At 40.0% G+C, this 19397-nt stretch overlaps 1 protein-coding gene across 2 annotated transcripts in view; it reads right to left on the bottom strand.

Moving 5' to 3' along the window:
• VPS53 (VPS53 subunit of GARP complex) overlaps window positions 1-19397 on the bottom strand; it is a gene marked incomplete at both ends in the record, with an annotated part of 136436 nt that overhangs the window by 67550 nt on the left and 49489 nt on the right. For both annotated transcript variants that reach the window (XM_084237193.1, XM_084237194.1), the window contains 5 exons: window positions 3814-3955; window positions 6211-6353; window positions 7094-7237; window positions 11795-11873; window positions 19001-19120. In XM_084237193.1, the coding sequence (XP_084093319.1) occupies window positions 3814-3955; window positions 6211-6353; window positions 7094-7237; window positions 11795-11873; window positions 19001-19120 (628 nt within the window). The remainder of the gene's footprint in view (window positions 1-3813; window positions 3956-6210; window positions 6354-7093; window positions 7238-11794; window positions 11874-19000; window positions 19121-19397) is intronic.

Genomic DNA, 19397 nt, shown 5'->3' with positions numbered 1-19397 from the left:
AAATATTCACAGAAGAGATGCCCACTTCCTTCAGTGGGTATTTCTGTCCCCTATTGTCTTTTGTGACTTGCCTTTTAAGGCATTTTCATCCATTTCATGTCCTATTTTTTCCTTGCTACTAGAAAGAAATCAAATTTGAGGGCCTCCCCTGGTGGCGCAGCGGTTGAGCGCTGGCTGGGCTGAGAGGCTGCCGGCAGCCTCTGCAGTGCTGGTTCGTTCCCCGGCCGCCGGCGAGGGTCCCACAAAAAAAAAAAAAAAAAAAACAAATTTGAACATGAGTTATATAATAATATTTATATATTTTTGGGTTTAGCAAATATATACACATATATATAATCTAAAACTCAAAAATATATAAAAATATACATTTAATTGTTAAGTATGGAAAGTGTTGAGGAGAGTGAAAAAGCAAACAGGACCCCAGGCCCAATCTCTGTTCTTAGTCCCCTGCTTCAGAGTAGCTCAGTTTTTATGTGTTTACATATTAGCTATGTGATCTCTGTAAGTTTCAAATGAGCAGAGCACCTACCTGCTACAGGCAATGAAGACAAGTGATTAACTGCAGGAAACCACACCTAACACAGCATGGGACACAGAAGTTGTCCAAAAACTGTTAGCTGACACTATGTGCAGACTCCACATTAGACTTGTTAGAAGAAAAGGTTTTGCAACCTATGAAGCTGTTCGCAGCCTCTGCAGCACGAGTTCGATCCCCTGACAGGGCACGACCCACATGGCACAGCAGACCTCTCCTGATTCGCCCGCTGATCCCCTCATTGGTGTACTTCAGTCTATCTTCCTGTTCTGTTCCCCACTCTGTCTCTGGTGAATCCTCTCACCCCCACCAAACCTCTGGCCTGTACCCCAGTTCTTGTATGCATAAATAAATAAATCTTTAAAAAAAATAAAAAATTAAATAATAAAAAATAACTTCATTAAAGTACATAAATGCTAAAAGCATGTTAATAAAGTACGTAAATGCTTTTAAGAAAAATACAAACAAGATAGAATAAAGTGAAAAAATTTTTTCTTTCCTTTTCTACCTCCTGACTCCCACTTCCTTCCCCAGAGACATCCATTGTTATTATTTCCAGACCTTTTTCTTACACATTTATAAACATAAACATGATTTTTTGCTTTAAAGATAAATGGAATACTACCATGTGTATCAAGCTGATGTTACACTCTGCATTTAATAATGTATTTGAGAGGTCTTTTTTCTTCTATAATAGCATATCTATCCCTCATTCTACCACTTTTAAACTGCTGTACAACATTCCACAGTATGGATGAACTGTATTTTATTGAACCATTATTCAATGAGAGATATTATATAAATCTTTCTTTTTTGTTGTTACTAAGGCAGCAGTTCCTCTTTTTTTGTACATCTTCTGCTACATGCATAAATTTTCTGTAAACTTCATATCTAGATGTGAAATTGTTTCCTGACAGGGAATGCACATTTAAATTTTTGAAAAATAGGGGCCTCCCCGGTGGTGCAGCGGTTGAGTGCTGGGTTGCGAAGCTGCCCGCGGCCTCTGCCGCGCCGGTTCGATCCCCGGCTGCTCCCCGGCCACCGAAGGAGGGTCCCACATGGCGTGCAGACCTCTCCTGCCGCCCGCTGCTCCCCTCAGCAGTGTACTTCGGTCCTTCTGCCTGCTCTGCTCCCCGCTCTGGCTCTGGTGAATTCTCTCACCCTCCCGCGCTTCTGACTGTACCCAGTGCATGTATAAACAAAAAAACGAACAAACAAACAAATAAATAAATAAAACATGCCTCTAAAAAAAAAAAAAACCTATTAAAAAAAATAAATAAATTTTGGAAAAATAACAACTTGCTCTCCAAAAAGACTTACCAGTTTGCACAATAGCACTAAAATCCTCTATTGCTAATACTGTAGCTTGTTTTTTTTTTTTTGGCCATGAAAAATAGTATCCTGGTCCCTCTTTTGTCATGCTTATTAGCCTACTTAATTTTCTTAGCGATTTTCTTGTTAGGCCCTGTAATTATTTTTTTGATGGGCTACTTGTTCTTATTGATTTTTAGGAACTCTTTATACTTTTGGAATACAAGTTGTTTGTCTTATATATAGCTTAAACTATTTTTTTCCTAGTTTATTGTTTATTCCTTAATTATGTTTATGGTCACTTTTTCTAAATAAAATTTTGCTCTTTTTATGTTGTTAAATCTTTCATACTTTTTTTTTAATAACATCTGGCTTTTATGTCTTGTTTATTTCCTCTAGAATTCTGTTATTAAAGGATAATTTATTCTTTTCATTTAACAGAAAAGGCAATTCACTGATTTACAGCAGAGTCAGGACTAGACCCCAAGTCTCTCTTGACTGCTGATTCAAGGATTTTGCTATTATATCCTATTGCTTCTCTGTTGCTATGACCAGTTTTTGAAAAAATCCATTTTCAAAGGAAATTCAAAAGATATGCATCTCTCAACTTTGCTTTCTACTTTCTTCCTTCCTTTTCTTCCTCATTCCTGCCTGACTATTCTGTGCATGACTAGGGAACTGACAAGTTAGCCATGATTCTTGCATTTAAGAAGCTCAAACTCTCTCTGTATATAATGATATAAAAGAAATTACAATAAAACATAAAAATTTGGTATTCATATGGATCAGAAATCTGAAGATAGGGGCCTCCCTGGTGGCGTAGTGGGTTGAACACTGCACGGTGAAGCTGTCCATAGCCTCTGCTGCGCAGGGTCGATTCCCGGCTGGCCAGGGAGAAACCCACATGGCGCGGCAGAGCTCTCCTGCCTCACCCTCTGCTCCCCTCAGCAGTGTCTTTGGTCCATCTGCTCCCCACTCTGTCTCTGGTGAATTCTCTCACCCTCCCGCGCCTCTGACCTGCACTCCAGTTCTTGTATAAATAAATAAATCTTTAAAAAAAAAAGAAAAAGAAATCTGAAGATAGCATAGTTTTGTGTTAGCAGAGAGCCCGAGTTTTTAAAAAGAGGTTTGCAGATAGACAGTTTAGACCTGCTATTTGATTACATAGAGATTGAACGATTTTATTCAACACCACCATATTCTACCTTTCCCACAGAGGTGCACAGTCCTCAGAACTGTATACTTTTGTGTTTCAATCTTTAGTATTGAATATCTTTCAGACATGCAGCTCTACAGACCTGAATTTGATGTTTATAAAGATATACTGACCTGGTCAGAGACAAGGAAACAAACTCTAAACACAGCTAATTGTAACAAAACTCAATAGTTGATAAAGTAATAAGGAATTTGTGACTGAGTAAATGAGGTCTCTATGACTCACAAAATCACTAGTTTGTAAAGTGGGACTAATACTGGGGGCCTCCCTGGTGGCACAGGGGTTGAAGTCTCAGCCATTGTGGCAGGAGTTCGATCCCTGGCCAGGGAGCTAACCCACATGGCACAGCAGACTTCTCCTGTCTTGCTCGCTGCTCCCCTCAGCGGTGTATTTTAGTAGATCCGCCTGCTCTGCTCCCCACTCTGTCTCAGGTGAATCCTCTCACCCACTGCACCCCTGACCTACACCACAGTTCTGGTGTGCATAAATAAAATAAATATTTAAAAAAAAATAAGACCAATACTTAGATAAAATGACAGAACAATCTAAAGACATGCTACGCTGAACAACAGAAAAACAGTAAAGCCATGTATCATCACTACTCACATGAATTCAGTGTAATCCCTGTAAAGGGGGCTTAAGTACATGAGTCAATGGAGGGAACCACCATACTGTGAGAGACTGAAGTGAATGAAGCCTACACACCTACCCCATTGATTTCATGTTCCAGCCTCCTTTAGGAAGGTCTTACCAGGGTGCAATCTGTCAGGGTGCATCCAGAGAAGCGTTTTGCAAGAAATCCCTCAAAATTAGTTGTTCTCTGAATAGCAAAAAGCAGCAATTTCACTTCAATTTCCTTAGCTCTGGTACGCATAATCTTAGCAAGTTCTGTCCTTCAAAATAAAGAGATAAGAATGTTGTCAAAAAATCTGAACATTTAAGATGAGACAAAGTAAATGGGGCCTTCCTTCCTGGTGCAGCAGTTGAGCGCTGGGCTGCGAAGCTGCCCGTTCAATCCCCGGCTGCCGGCGAGGGTCCCACAGGGCGCAACAGACCTCTCCTGCCGCGCTCACTGCTCCCCTCAGCAGTGTATTTCGTCAGTCTGCCTGTTCTGTTCCCCACTCTGGCTCTGGTGAATTCTCTCACCCTCCCGCACTTCTGACTGTACCCAGTGCTTGTATAAATAAATAAATATATTAAAAAAAGACAAAGTAAATGGTTTTAGCTTATATTTTTAAAAAAGATATGTGGGGGCCTCCCTGGTGGCGCAGCGGGTTGAGCACCACTCTGTGAAGCTGTCCGCAGCCTCTGCAGTGAGGGTCTAATCCTGGCTGGCCGGCGAGAATCCCACATGGTACGGCAGACCTCTTCTGTTGCACCTGCTGCTCCCCTCAGCAGTGTATTTCTGTCATCTGCCTGTCCTGCTCCCTGCTCTGTCTCTGGTGAATCCTCTCACCCTCCCATGCCTCTGGCCTATACCCCAGTTCTTGTATAAAAATAAATTAAAAACAAAAACAACCATTGCTTAAAAAAAAAAAAAAAAAGATATGTGGTCATTTCAAATCCTGAAGACCATTACAACTAGTTTAATATTAAGGTGAAATTATCTACCAGTCCAACAAAATCAAGGACTATGGGACACAAATTTGTTTACACAGTTACCATTTTTATATCTTTAAACCTTTCATTAATTTATTAATAACAACAAATATATGAAGAACTTAGTGTTTTATAAAAATGCATATAATCAACATAATTTTACAAATCATTGATTACTAAATTTCAAAGCCCTCCCACTTCCAGACAGCTCAATACCTCTCTTTAACTAGACAACAGAAACCTGTGTGATAAACAGGAAAGGCCAGAATCCCTTATGAAAAGTGACATTACGTACTTAGGAGGTCTATGAAGCTAATGTGCAACCCATTCATGTGTTCTATTTCAGAATGGAAGGTGTTCTGGAGCATTTACATGAGAGTTCTTAGTAAGTACTGAGCTATGATCCTCTTTCCACACAAATAAATGACAAAAATCAAACAAAGAGCCTCCGAGTTTATTTGAGAATTATGTATCTGTAGGATTTTAGCCAAAATTCAAACAATGAGAGCTTGGCAGCAACACTGCCACTAGCTGACACAACAATAGCAGCTTTGTTGGCTTTAGTGTACTTTTAGTCTGCTGTGGGCTTCATTTTTCAGAGTTAGTTTGCAAGTTTTTGAACTGTAGGCTGGAGAGAATCAGTTATCAATTTCTCAAGAAAATTCTCAAGGAAATCTCACTCTTTCTTTGCTAATCAGGACTTAGAAAGTGACAACTACAATTGACCCTGACTGAATACTTAAAGGTTATCTAAATCTATGGCAGCAAATGTGTTTTTTTAGAATAGCCACATTGAAGAATGTATAACACCAAGAGTGAACCTTAATGTAAACTATGGACTCTGGGTGATAAATGATGTGTTAATGTAGGTTCACAGATGGTAGTAAATGTACAACTCTATAGTAATAAGGAAGGCTATGCATGTTTCGGGTAAATAGAGGTAAACAATCTTGTTCTAGCTCTAGCTTTGTCATGGATACACTAATCTAACCTTCTGGACTTTAACTCTTCCATACAAAGGGACTATACTTATTGATATTGAAGATAGGATGGATGAAAGGTCTTTAAAATGCTTATTAGAACACTCAGATGCCAATATTATTAACTATGCAAAGATTGTACACACTCCCTTGGGGTGAGAAATTTGTTCAATAAACATTTCCTGAGTATTACTATGTTACTGAATTAGAAACTATCCCTGTTCCTATCAAACCATCTATCCAAACTCTCTATTAAGCGAGTCAGAAAAGCTAAATAATGATGAACATCTACACTGCACACTGATATGTGCCATACAGAAATGGGGAAAATGTGGGGTGATGAATCAGGGAAATTTGCCATTCAAGGCAAAGGCTAGGCCAGAGGAAAGTCCCAGCAAATCTGGGAGCAGAGAGTGGGTTGACAGTTTGGATATGAGGGTAGTTATATGAGCCCGGAAGTAGCACCCAATCCACAAGTCAACACAAAATCCCTAGAGACTGAGGAGTGATTTTAATCAACTGATTTCAACTGATCTCAACACCAAAACCAGAAGTGAGTTGGGAACTACCTTGTGATGTGGCAAAATTCTACTGCAATCCTCTCGGTCATGTACCACTCACGCGGAAACATACGACCGTATTTCTCATCATAGTCCACAATCTGGCGTTTTATCCAGGCATAGCGTCTGTCAATTTTGTCCAGCCAGGCGACCTTAGGAAGACAAGGCACACAATTCACCCCAGTGCTTAGAAGCAGTATTGACAGTTTAAGAAAACAAAGACACAGAACCAAGAAAAACACAACTATTTCTCACAGTTTTAAAGAATCTAAACTTTTAACTTTTTACTTGATCCAAAGGTACTTAAACCAAGGGTCTATGGCTGGGCTTTTAGTATCTGTAAATTTCCTGAAACAGTATGCAAAATTTTATGCAAAGGCATATTTTCCTGGGCCTCCCTGGTGGTGCAGGCAGTTGAGCGCAGCACTGTGAAGCTGCCCGCAGCCTCTGCAGTGCTGGTTTGATTCCCCACTGGCAGCGGAGCAACACACATGGCACGGCAGACCTCTCCTGTCTCGCCTGCTGCTCCCTTTAGCAGTGTATTTCAGTCGGTCTGCCTGTTCTGTTCCCCACTCTGTCTCTGGTGAATCCTCTCACCCTCCCACACATTTGGCTTGTGCCCCGGTTCTTGTATAAATAAATAAAAAAATTTTTTTAAAAGGCACATTTTCCTGGGAAAAGATCTGTGCCTTTCATTGCTTTCTCTAAAGGGTCAGACTCCAAAATGGTTAAGAACCACTGAACTGTGCAGTCAGCAGTTATGATTCATGGTTCAACAATCAACACTGTTAAGAAGGCTGTACTAATAAAAAGTAAAAATCAGGGGACTTGAGAGCATTCATTTTTCAATACAATTCAAATTTGATTTTGATTCCATTTGGTCAATACTTACATCTTGGTTTTCCTGAAAAAGTACCAGATACTCTGACAGATGCTGTTTAATAAACTTTTTGATGATTTCCTGTTTGATTTTGGGGTCCAAAATATTAGCAACCAGACATGCATCTCGTAGAACATTGCTGGGTCCTCCCGGCCTCTAGTAAAACAAACAACATGTACTAGGTCAAAAGCCAGAAACAACCTAAAACCTTATAGCCTCTGACAGCTGCTACCTCTTGTTCTCTCTTGAAGTTATTATTACTCCCACTCCTCTGACACTCATTATTCTGCTATGGATGGAAAATTTAGCTTCTTGTCCCTCAATGAAAGAATTGTTAAACGAGTTTGTAATAGCCAATATAAAAGCTTTTCTGTGAATCAGCAGTGACACATTTTGGAAAACATGGCCAGTAATGATCACAGGAAATTTTGCTTTTTGAATATCAAAACTGAAATCAGGGGGCCTCCCTGGTGGCACAAGGGGTTGAGCTGCAACCTAGGAAGCCATCTGCAGCCTCTGCAGCATGAGTTTGATTCCTGGCCAGGGAGCTACCCACATGGCGCAGCAGAACCTGACTTGCCTGCTGCTCCCCTCAGCAGTGTATTTCAGTCGATCTTCCTGTTCTGTTCCCCACTCTGTCTCTGGTGAATCCTCTCACCCCCTACACCTCTGGCCTGTACCCCAGTTCTTTTATGCTTAAATAAATAAATCTTTAAAAAAAAACTGAAATAATCTTCTTGACACCCTAAAGTCAGAAAGACACCAGTCTTTTCACATGTGTCACCTTCCTCTGATTCCAACCTCAGATTCCTGTTCTTAAGATGCCACAGTTGTGCCAAACAAGAGGTGGCATTTAAAACCTAAAATCAGGTTCCAAAATACCAAACTTGCTTCATTGATAGTCAACCAACACATCATAATGGGAAGACCACTGTTATGACCAAAGGCAATTCAATCTTGAAGAACTTTTCTTTATGGTAAATCACTGAATGAACACTTTATGGTAAATTATTGAGTGGATTAAAATAAAAAGAATACTTGGAAACTACTCTTGGCTTGGCTACATAGCCATGTAGCTTTGAAGCAGTGATTGAACCTCATCTAAAATATAATGAATGGAAAGTTAGGTGGAGGACCCTCAAATTATTAAAAATGGATCTACCATATGAACTAGGAATTCCATTCCTAGGAATCTATACAAAGGACACAAAAACATTAATTCAAAAAGACACCTGCACTCCTATGTTTACTGCAGCACTATTTACAATTACTGAGACATGGAAACAATTTAAATGTCCCCCAAAACGATGACTGGGTCAAGAAGATATGGTATATATACAAAATGGAATACTAGTCAGCAATCTAAAAAAATAAACTCATGCCATTTGCATCAACATGGATGGACCTGGAAGGGATTATGCTCAGTAAAATAAGTCAGAAGAAAAAAGAAAAATATTGGATGATATTAGTTATAGGAGGAATATAGGGAAACCACAAAGGGTCAAAAAAACGACAAAACTTATAGGCAACTATAGATCTGAGACTTAAAGCAGGAGAGGAGGAGGAAAAAGGATTAAAACAGGGTGGAAAGAGCACAAGGGACCATGATGATGTGGTGGTGCGATAGTTAAAGAGACTATACCTGAGAGGAGAAATCAAATACTGTATAAAAATGAATAGCAATGTAAGAAAATTTTAAAAATTAATGAAAGAAAAATATATATAATGGAAAGTAAGGTTCTTCCAAATCTTTATGACTATTTTCTTGGTCAATTCTGACCAATTATCTACCTCAATTGAAGTCCAAATGTTTCATAAGTGTTATCTAATTGGCCTCATAGCTAAATTATTAAAACGCTGACTAGCGGGCCTCCCCTGGTGGCGCAGCAGTTGAGCGCTAGGCTGTGAAGCTGCCACCAGCCTCCACAGCACCAGTTCGATCCCTGGCTGCTGGCGAGGGTCCCACATGGCACGCAGATCTCTCCTGCTACCCGCTGCCCCCCTCAATAGTGTATCATCAGTCTGCCCGTTCTGCTCTCCGCTCTGGCTCTGGTGAGTTCTCTCACCCTCCCGCGCTTCTGACTGTATCCAGTGCTTGTATAAATAATATAAATAAATCTTTAAAAAAAAAAAAACTATCCAAATTAAAAAATAGGTGCAGCGGTTGAGCGCTGGGTTGCGAAGCTGCCCACGGCCTCTGCCGCGCCGGTTCGATCCCCGGCTGCTCCCCGGTCACCAGAGGAGGGTCCCACATGGCGCGCAGACCTCTCCTGCCACCCGCTGCTCCCCTAAGCAGTGTACTTTGGTCCTTCTGCCTGCTCTGCTCCCTGCTCTGGCTCTGGTGAATTCTCTCACCCTCCCGCGCTTCTGACTGTACCCAGTGCATGTATAAGCAAACAAACAAACAAACAAATAAATAAAACATGCCTCTATTTTAAATAAATAAATAAATAAATAAATAAAATGCTGACTAGCATCATGCTGAGTGGCTGTTGTGTCATTTTTTTTATTTGAATGAATATTTTATTGATAGCAGAAAATTTAAGCAATTATTATACATTGGTAGAATGCTATTTACATTTTTTAAATTTCCCATCTTTTTTTATTATATTTTTTATTTTATATATTTTTTACATTGTTTTCCATTTTTTGTACAATGTATGCTTTCTCATCTAGGCATAGTCCCCATGAAATTCCCACCACCCATTCACCCATGTACCACCACCACAGTCCCTTGAGCTATTGGGGCCATGATAATCTTCTCTGTATTATTCCAATTTTAGTATATGTGCTGCCGAAGCGAGCATTGTTGTGTCATTTGCTGTGCATACTGACTGCTCAACTTTTGATTCCGGAGGAAATTGTTTGATCTGCTAGACAAGTCATAGAAGCCAAAACCTGTGGGCTTATGCTTTTGACTTTTTTCATTTAAAAAAGACTTGACTTGAGTTAGTGAGTGTGTGTGTGTGTGTGTGTGTGTGTATGTGTAAGAACTGTAGTGTAGGCCAGAGGTGCAGCAGGGTGACAGATTCACCAGAGACAAGGTGGTGAGCAAAACAGGCGGATTTACTGAAATACACTGCTAAGGGGAACAGCGGGTGAGACAGGAGAGAGGTCTGCTGCGCCATATGTGGGTTAACTCCCTGGCTGGGGATCAAACTCAGGCCATCGTGGTAATAGTACTGAGACTTAACCCCTAGGCTAGCAGGAAGGCTGAATCTCATATAATTTTTTAAAAAAAAAAATCTTGATGTTCATTTGTAAAACAGTAATAGTAACACAAGTTCTTTAAGAGAAGTTTTAAAAATTTCCTTTAAGAAAAGGAAAAAAGAAGACTCTTAAAAAAAGTTTAGTCATCCAGTGAGAGAAAAAAGAAGTGGCTAAGAAAAGCCATTTTAACTTCACCTGCCTGGTTCGGGATCTGAGGAAAAGATAAAAGTAGGTCAAAGTCAAGGTTTATTTCTCCTAAATAATAAAGTTGAGTTCCATTCACATCTTTCTCAAACTTTCTGAAACTGGGATGGAGTAGCAGAGCATAGCAACTCAGTCCCTAGACTAAGAAGAACCTAGCGCTTATGATTTGTGAATAACTTACAATCCCTTCTTATAGAATGGCTTTCCAACATCCATTCCCCACAGTTATATCAAATGACTAAGGAATATGAAGTCCTCAAAGGAACAAGCTTTACAAATAAAATATCTGATTACTAAAAGATAGCCATAATCAAGCAGCATTCCTCACTGCACTTGGTGCGGTGCCCTAGAAGGTGGGACTATATTGGTTTCATTTACCTGGAGCCAAAGGAACATTCCCTGGATCCTGCTCTATAATTCAATAACTGATATTTCCAGTTATTGAATTATAGAGCAGATCCAGGAAATGTTCCTTGGCTCGGTAAATGAACATATATCCCCCATCTCCACCCACCAAGTGCAGTGAGGAATGCTGCTTGCCCATGTATGCTTTGGTTCATTTCTGCACTGAACAATTCTTTCTCTTGAAATAGCTCAAAAAATAGAGCAAAAATGCTTCTGAAGGTTCTTTCTCCTAGACACATGCAAAATATTAAGATTACATCTGCTACAATTTGAAGGCTAGAGCTCAAAGCAGTTACCCAAGTACAATGACAGCCAAGTGAGGCAAAGCTTGTTACATGAGAAGTGTAACCAATAGCACACAAATGAAATATTGTGGTTTTCGCAGACACAACACAAACAACTACACTACCAGTGAGGGCTAAAGGGATTAACTCCAAAAGACAGGATTCTGGTCGTTAAAAGCGAGTCTCTGAACAGTGTCATTCCGAGAGTTACATAACCCTGTGGATGCTCCTCCCCATTGTCTTTTTACCAAACTGAAACCAATAAGTTATATAACAATCCTAAAAAAATTGCAGCTTGAGGAATTTTTTTTTAAATACAGCCATGAGAAAAAAAGAATTTAAGGGGCAGACAACCTCTTGGGTTAGACACACATTGAATTAAACCGAGACAAATCCTTACTTTTTGATGCTAGAAGATTACAGATGAGGAATCAACATTGCTTTGGGATATTTAAAATCTAGGATGGTTTCATTACACTGAACCTTTGACAAACAGACTTACAGCTGCCAGCAAATGTTTTTGGAATGATAAATGAACAGCAATTGTAGTGAGTGTAAATTAGTCAAGAATGGTGATAATATCTAAAGACCAGTGGGAAAATGCAAATACCTTGGTACCCTGGGAAGGAAATGCTTCTTCAAAGTCGGCCAGGATTTGCTGTCCTAACTCAGTCTGGGCAACCTTCACTCTGCAGGGAAAGAGAACATGTCATTGTCTGGTATACTTTTCAAATATCCATTAAGTGATGATGCAGAGATCCAAAGGGGTCAGAACTGTTGAAGTCTTTTAGCTATTATACAGAAAGGGGAGCTGTGTGTTTAGAGAGGTTATACACTAGTTAGTAGCAGGTTTATCTCCAGGACCTTTGCATCTGATTTATTTTCACATTGGATTTTCTATATCCCTAGGTTCTTCTAGGCTACTCCTCACCTGTCATGAGATGGTAATGTTAATCTTTACAAAATGCCATTAGGGAGTAGTTACACTGCAGGCAAATGCTATATAATATCCCAATCAAACAGAAATCATTTTGGATTACTGGTATAACCGCTCTCCCATTCCTTGGAATCCAGGATGGGAAGAGGGCTCCAGACAACAACATCAGGATCATAAGTTTTAACAAATAAACAGAAAGGGGACGTTTTCTAAAAACTCAACACGATGAACTGCTGGTTGAGAATGAAGTCCACTGAACGAAAATTTAAATTCTCTCAGAAGATTGAGACTATGAAGGCATTGAGTTACAATGAAAACAAGTTAGAAATGGGAGGTTGGTGGTCTGCAAGCACACTAGGCACTTATAAAATGTTTTTTAGTTTAAATGAAAGGGGAGGAGGAGAAGCAGCCGGGATGTGTCCCTGCTATAATCACATCCTCTACCAGCTGCAGGAGCTGGCAGATGCCTCGCACCAGCCAGCGTTGCTTTGAGGCTGGAGTATGCCGAGCCTGAGATTTTATCTTTACTAAAAGCACTACAAAATAGTGTTCTTCCTTTCTGAGTCTCCACCCTATTACTTCAAAATAAATTTTATGAAGTTTTTAGAAATAGTGAACAGCTCAAAACCACAATTTCTTTGGCTAATAAGCAGTGCCTGGCAATCTACTGGGATTTTTTTTTTTGTAAATGAAAGGATAGGCAGGACCCAAAACAATCTCTTTTCTGTGGCATAGTTAAAAGCATGCCTTATTCTAAATACTTTCCAGGGTTTTCCCACTATCTTCAAAACTTTTAAAACTACTTTTATAGGTAGATCTGCAGCCTCTGTAGTCAGTTTTCATGAGAGCTAGAAATGACTGAGATAAGCCTATTGCTAGCAGAGTCCCCCAAATCAGAATCAGGGCCATCCATCTAGAGTTGCCCCATGGACAATGGAAAACATTCCTGAGCTCTGAAAGGAGAAAATATACTTTGGTAAAACCGGACCTTGAAGGTCTTGTGACTCCACATAATGGGCCAAGCAGACAGACTCCCTTGGTGCCAGGTCACAAGACGGAGCTTCCGGAGGCTCAGCAACCCTCATTCCCACCTCCTCTAGGCAGCACACAGAAAGCATGGGTTCCCCCTCAAGCCACAAGGACTCCTGGAGCAGAAGTTCCACCCTGCCAGGATACTCACAGTCATATTCTCAGGACTCCAGAGCATCTCAGTGACACCCATGGTCCCAGCTCTGCCTCTGCCACTCCACCCACTCCACCATTTCCTAACTACATATTCTTTCTGGACTTGAAATGGGGAACGAGAAAAGACAACCAGAGCCTATGATAGGGTTCTGTACTTCCAGCATCCAGAAGAGTATTACAGACTCCCTTACCATCTTCTTCAATCCATGCTCAAAGTCTGCTTCTTTAGATAGTCTAGACTTAATTGTGATAGTCTAGACTTAACTTAGACCTTCTCCTCTGTGAGTCACAACTAAGAATAGTTGTGAAATAAGAGGTGGATGGAGGCCTGTACTAGCTGTCTTTCAGTGTGCTCTCTGGTGTTGACTGTTCCATGACACCCATCCTACAGTGCTAGCTGGACACAGTATCCATTTTTATTAAAGCTGACTGCAAGTTGGATGTATAATTAATGTTGGAGCAGAAGAATGAGCTTCTGCACATAAAAGCTTCCAAGCTCAGTTTTTAAAGTGTCTTATCAGTGACTAAGATAAAAGAGCAACAATTTCCATACTGACATTAATGATGGCATATATATAAACTCAAACGTAGATTCCATGCAATCCCAGTAGCAGCCTTCACCATCAGTTGCCTAAACAGGATCCTAGAAAGAAGTCAACAGACTTAAAAAATGTATTTTTGGCTTCACTCCTCTATATTCTTTCCTTTTATAATAATGAAAAGTAAACTGCTATTGTAAAGAGAAGGATCCACTGAGACTTTGTTAGCAGAGGGTGTGTGTGTGTGTGTGTGTGTGTGCGCGCACGTGCACACACATATGTTACATTATCTACCTACATTTCCTAATCATTCTTATGAAAATCATCTAAAGCTAACAAGAAATAGGGTAAATAAAGTTCAGCCTCGTTGGATAGTAGCAACTCCATGTTGATTACTCTTAGGAAATGAAAAATATCACTGAGCTGCCCAAAAAGGAAGGTCGACCAAGCAGCCTCCTCCATTCCATGGGACTGTAGGGTTGTTCACAGGTGCACTTTCCTAAAAGTGTTTTCATAAGGGGTTGTAGAGACAGCAATTATGAAAATTATTCAGACACTGTACTACCATTACCTTATGGATGACAGTTCCAAAGAAAATATTCTCAACAGTTCACAATAAACTGAACTCCCAAATACAGAGCCTGTACTGGACAGAATGATTAATTAGTCAGATTAGTTAGATGCTCCACTTCCAAAGAGACAGGCTCTATAAAAGAATCTCAACCTAGAATCTCAGTGACTCAGTAGGACACTTTTGAAATCAATACAATCTTTATATTTTTGAAACTTATACTTTCAAAATTGAGATCCCTTCAGAAAGAACTTGCCAAGGTAACACAGCTAGTTAGATCTTTTTTATATCTCTCTCTATCACTATACCCTGAAAGCCTGCAACCTGACAAGTATCTCTCACACTTAAGAAGTCAGAAATAGCCCTGAAAAGGATATTTTACTGTAAGGGTTTCTAGCGGATGCCTGAATCTTCCATTCTTTCTCAGGAAATATTGACTGATTACTAGAAATGTTTACTTTTCATGGATATTCTTAAGCCAGGAGGATTTGAAATGTAAAGACCATATTAAAGAAAAAAATCTTTCCTCCAATGCTACATTAAACATTTAAGCTTTTTCCAGACAACTAGTTGGAAGAAATGGCTATATTCCAACCAAGGTCCATGAACTTCATATTTCAAATGTCCAGGCAAAGATTTCAGAACACAACCTATTGGATGACTTCTACAACTTATAGACAGCAAACTATGGAATTAGAGAAAATGAAGCAATGCATAGGGTGTATTTTTTCTGCCTTCTCCCCTCCCCTCGAACAAACAGCTATTTCTATCATTTCCAGATGGTCCTACCATCATTATGTAAACATACGAGAGGAAAACTCACCAGAAATGATGCTAAAAATAAGAAGTCTGGACTTTCCTCAAACTCTCAGTATTTCTTAAAAAACAATTGTAGTCAAGCACTGAAAGCAAGAAGGTTTGTTCTCTTGTGTTTTTAGTGTTACTTAATAGCACATATTCTTTATTATCTGGCAAAAAAATTTCTAAATACAAGTTATGAAATGAATTAAGAGAAAAGTAAATCTTCCTATAGTCACAGCAAACTTACATGGGAATGAATGCTTGGAGCACTGAAATATATTGACAGAATGTTAGATTTTTCATTTTTTTATTTAAAGATTTATTTATTTATGCATACAAGAACTGAGGTACAGGCCAGAGGGGTGTGAGTGTGTGGGGGGGGGGGGTTTGAGAAGATTCACCAGAGACAGAGTGGGGAACAGGCAGACTGACTGAAATACACTGCTGAGGGGAGCAGTAGGCGAGTCAGGAGAGGTCTGCTCCCTGCCCAGGAGCAGTGGGTCACCTCCCTGCCCACGGACTGAACTCCTGCTGCAGCGACGACAGTCAGCTTCATGGGTTGCGTCTTAATCCCTTGCACCACCAGGGAGACCTAGATTTTTCTCTCTCTCTTTTTTTTCATTGTTGTTGTTGTACTTTTTATTTTTTATTTATTTTTTAATTTTATTTATTTTATTTTTATATTCCCCATACAATACAATTGCACCTCCCTTATTCTAGCCCCAATCCCTCCTCCCCGCCGCCCCCCCCATAGTTTGTCTCTGGTTTATAGTTGTTTGTTGATTTTGATTTTTTCTTTCTTATAGTTATTCTTTTTCCTAGTCCCTTATTTAGGTATTCTAGATTCCTGCTATGAGTGAGATCATCCAGTATTTTTCTTTTTCTTTCAGGCTTATTTTGCTGACCATGATCCCTTCCAGCTCCATCTGTGTTGCTGCAAATTGCATGAGTTTATCTTTTTTGATTGCTGAGCAATATTCCATTGTGTGTATGCACCACATATTCTTGATCCAGTCATCTGTTTTGGGGCATTTGGGTTGTTTCCAAAGCTTAGCTATTGTAAATAGTGCTGTTATAAACACAGGGGTGCAGGTGCCCTTTGGAATTAATGTTTCTGTGTCCTTTGGGTAAATATCTAGGAGTGGAATTGCTGAATCATATGGAAGTTCTATCTTTAGTAGGTTGAGGAATCTCCACACAGCTTTCCATAGTGATTGGACCAGTTTGTATTTATACAAAAGCTGGGGTCCAGGCCAGAGACATGGGGGTAGGGGGTAAGAGGATCCACCAGAGACAGAATGGGGAACAGAACAGGCAGACTGACTGAAATACACTGCTGAAGGGAGCAGCAGGCGAGTCAGGAAAGGTCTGCTTCACCATGTGGGTTGCTCTCTGGCTGGCCGGGGATTGAACTCAGACTGCAGAAGCTGCAGACAGCTTCATAGTGTGGTGCTTAACCCCTTGTGCTACCAGGGAGGCCCCCCCTTTTGACATTTTTTTAAAGAGATAGTTTTATAAATTTAAAGGAATTTTGTGATCACTATTGTAATAACACTCCCGGAGTGTATTTCAGTCAGTCTGCCTGTTCTGTTCCCCATTCTGTCTCTGGTGGAACCTCTCACCCCCCCACCCCCGTGTCTCTGGCCTGTGCCCCAGCTTTTGTATAAATAAAAGTCTTTAAAAAAAAAAGTCAAGAGTCCTAAAGTACATTTTCTTCTTTGTCTCTACATTACTTTTTAATGAATAAAATTCACTTTTGCCACGATCCTGCCATCAGCAATCCCACCCACACAACCAGCAGGTAATAACGAACTCCTCAACACATTCTCCTGACCTCTTAATCACTATCTCAGTAAGGTCTTTATCTTTTCATAGTTTGGAACATAGTCTTAATCTCCAGTTTTGTGAGATCAAGTGAGATCAAGCCTCTCCCTGCTTAAAATCTTTTTTTAAAAAAAAGATTTATTTATTTATGCATACAAGAGCTGGAGTACAGGCCAGAGATGTGGGGGTGAGAAGATTCACCAGAGACAGAGTGGGGTTTCTCCCTGGCCGGCCGGGGGATCGAACTCCTGCTGCAGAGGCTGTGGATTGTTTCATAGTGTGGTGCTTAACCCCTTGCGCCACCAGGGAGGCCCTCCCTGCTAAAAATCTTTAATTGTTCATAAAACAAAGAATAAATTCTTTAACAAGGCATATAAAATCTGACCCTACCTACCTATGCAGTCTTTTAATCTTCATCTTTTCCCAAAGCACCATACATGAGTGTTCTTTCTCTTCTATTTCCATCCTCCTGACCCCACTCTTCTCATATTAGTGATAAGATAAATACCTATTGCTTTAGGATCAGACTAAAATTGAATTTTTTTATGACTCCTCCCTAAAGGTAGAGGCTATCAATTCCTCTTCTGAGATCCTGTATAGTGCAGTTTTGCTACCTGAGCTATATTGATCATTTCTATTAAGTATCTCTCTTCTCCACGCAAAAATGAGAAACTCCTTGAGTACAGAGAATATGTTCTTTCTTATCTTTGTGCTTTAGTATATAGCCTATGATACAGTAGGTATGAAGTAAATATCTATTAGATTAATGAAGAAAAAATAAGTGAATGGGAAGAAGAGATCAAGTCTGGATTATCATGAGGATAGAGGGAGGTGACAGTGCCTCCCTCTCCTTCCCCATCCATTGTGAGCAAGTTTGCCTTCTCCGTCCAGGCTTCCTTCTTTCTAGCAGTTCATAAAACCCTGTGTGTCTGCACTCTTGGCTGTTTCACATCCCCAGTATGATATGGCGATTAGCCAGCTCTAAGTGCTAAGGGGTTAGGAAGGATGAGGGAAAGGGTGGTGATTTCCCTAGCATACTGCCAAGCTGTTCCAACATTCTTTATTAGTTCTTTGGCATTTCCACTATAAGATGGCACATGGAGCACATGTTGTAACTTCTACTTCCTGTTACAGATCCTTAAAAAGGAAAAGATTTTAATAAAATTCCAAAACCCAGCAAGAAAAGAACTGGTAGACCAGAAACTCCGAAGACTCCCTGGTAGGACAGAATTGAAGAAGGAGATCACTGTCTAAAACTGCTTCTCAAAAATGAAAGTCATGAGAGTAGCAAATGCCAGGAACCCTGAGGCAACTGCCAGTGGGATATATTGGACTCCTTCCTACAGGTAAATGAAGCTAGTGTGCATGTCTGCATTTCTGCTGTGAACGCTCAGATCAGGAGTATGTGTGGATCTGATAAATCCCACCAGTGACCAGAGGGCTGACAACATCCAGGCAGAGTAGGAAGCCTTCACTGATATGCCACCGGCATGTCAATCCAGCCACCCCTCCAGCTCAAGCCCTACTTCACTTCAGAAGAGCTTATCCCATCTCTTCTACTTCTCATCTCACTGGCCATGAATGAACATTTCTGAAAAAAAAACAAGATCTCAAAACCAAAAGTGAGTGGTGTGGTAACAAACATCTGGAAGGGTATGAACCTATACCTCTGAATCATACTCAGAGTTGAAAACCAGTGTTACCTTAATAAAAAGATAATACAAAACAAAGGTATAAACTTTAAAAAAAACAACAACAACACAGTAACTTTGGAAGACATGGTAAGAAGTTGGTAAAGGGACTCAGCTGGGATATCTGCATCATAGTTAGATCAGATGATATCAAAAGTTCCTTCTTAAAATATAATGAACGTAAGGAACTACAAAACTCAGTGCTTAAATACTTCCTAGCACTATCTTTTCTTAAAATGGAAGTTCATTTTCTTCAATGACATCTTACCTTTCTGAAAGCTGTCGGATCTGTGGAATTCCCATATATTTGTGGAAGTGCTCCAGAACATTCATTACACCCTGAAGAAGGTTAGCAACTTCACCATACTGTCTTCTCCTGGTCATGGCTCTGAAAGAAAAAAGAAGCTGAGAACACTAGAGAAACACTAAGGACACAAGGTACAATCACTTTGAGCTCTGAAACAGACCTTAATTCAATTTAATAAGCATTTACTGAGCATGACAATGGGTGGGGCAAAAAACAACAACAACAACAACAACAAGGTCTGGTCTAAATCTTCAAGGTGACATCATTTAAGAAAAGGAGAGAGTCAAGTGCATGTTTAACAGATACCAGGTAAAGTGAACTGAGTCCGAAACGGAAGTATAGGTTATGTGCTTTTCTC

Source organism: Talpa europaea (assembly GCF_964194135.1).
Source record: "Talpa europaea genome assembly, chromosome: 7".
NCBI lineage: Eukaryota > Metazoa > Chordata > Mammalia > Eulipotyphla > Talpidae > Talpa > Talpa europaea.
This window is presented reverse-complemented; position numbering and strand designations above follow the sequence as displayed.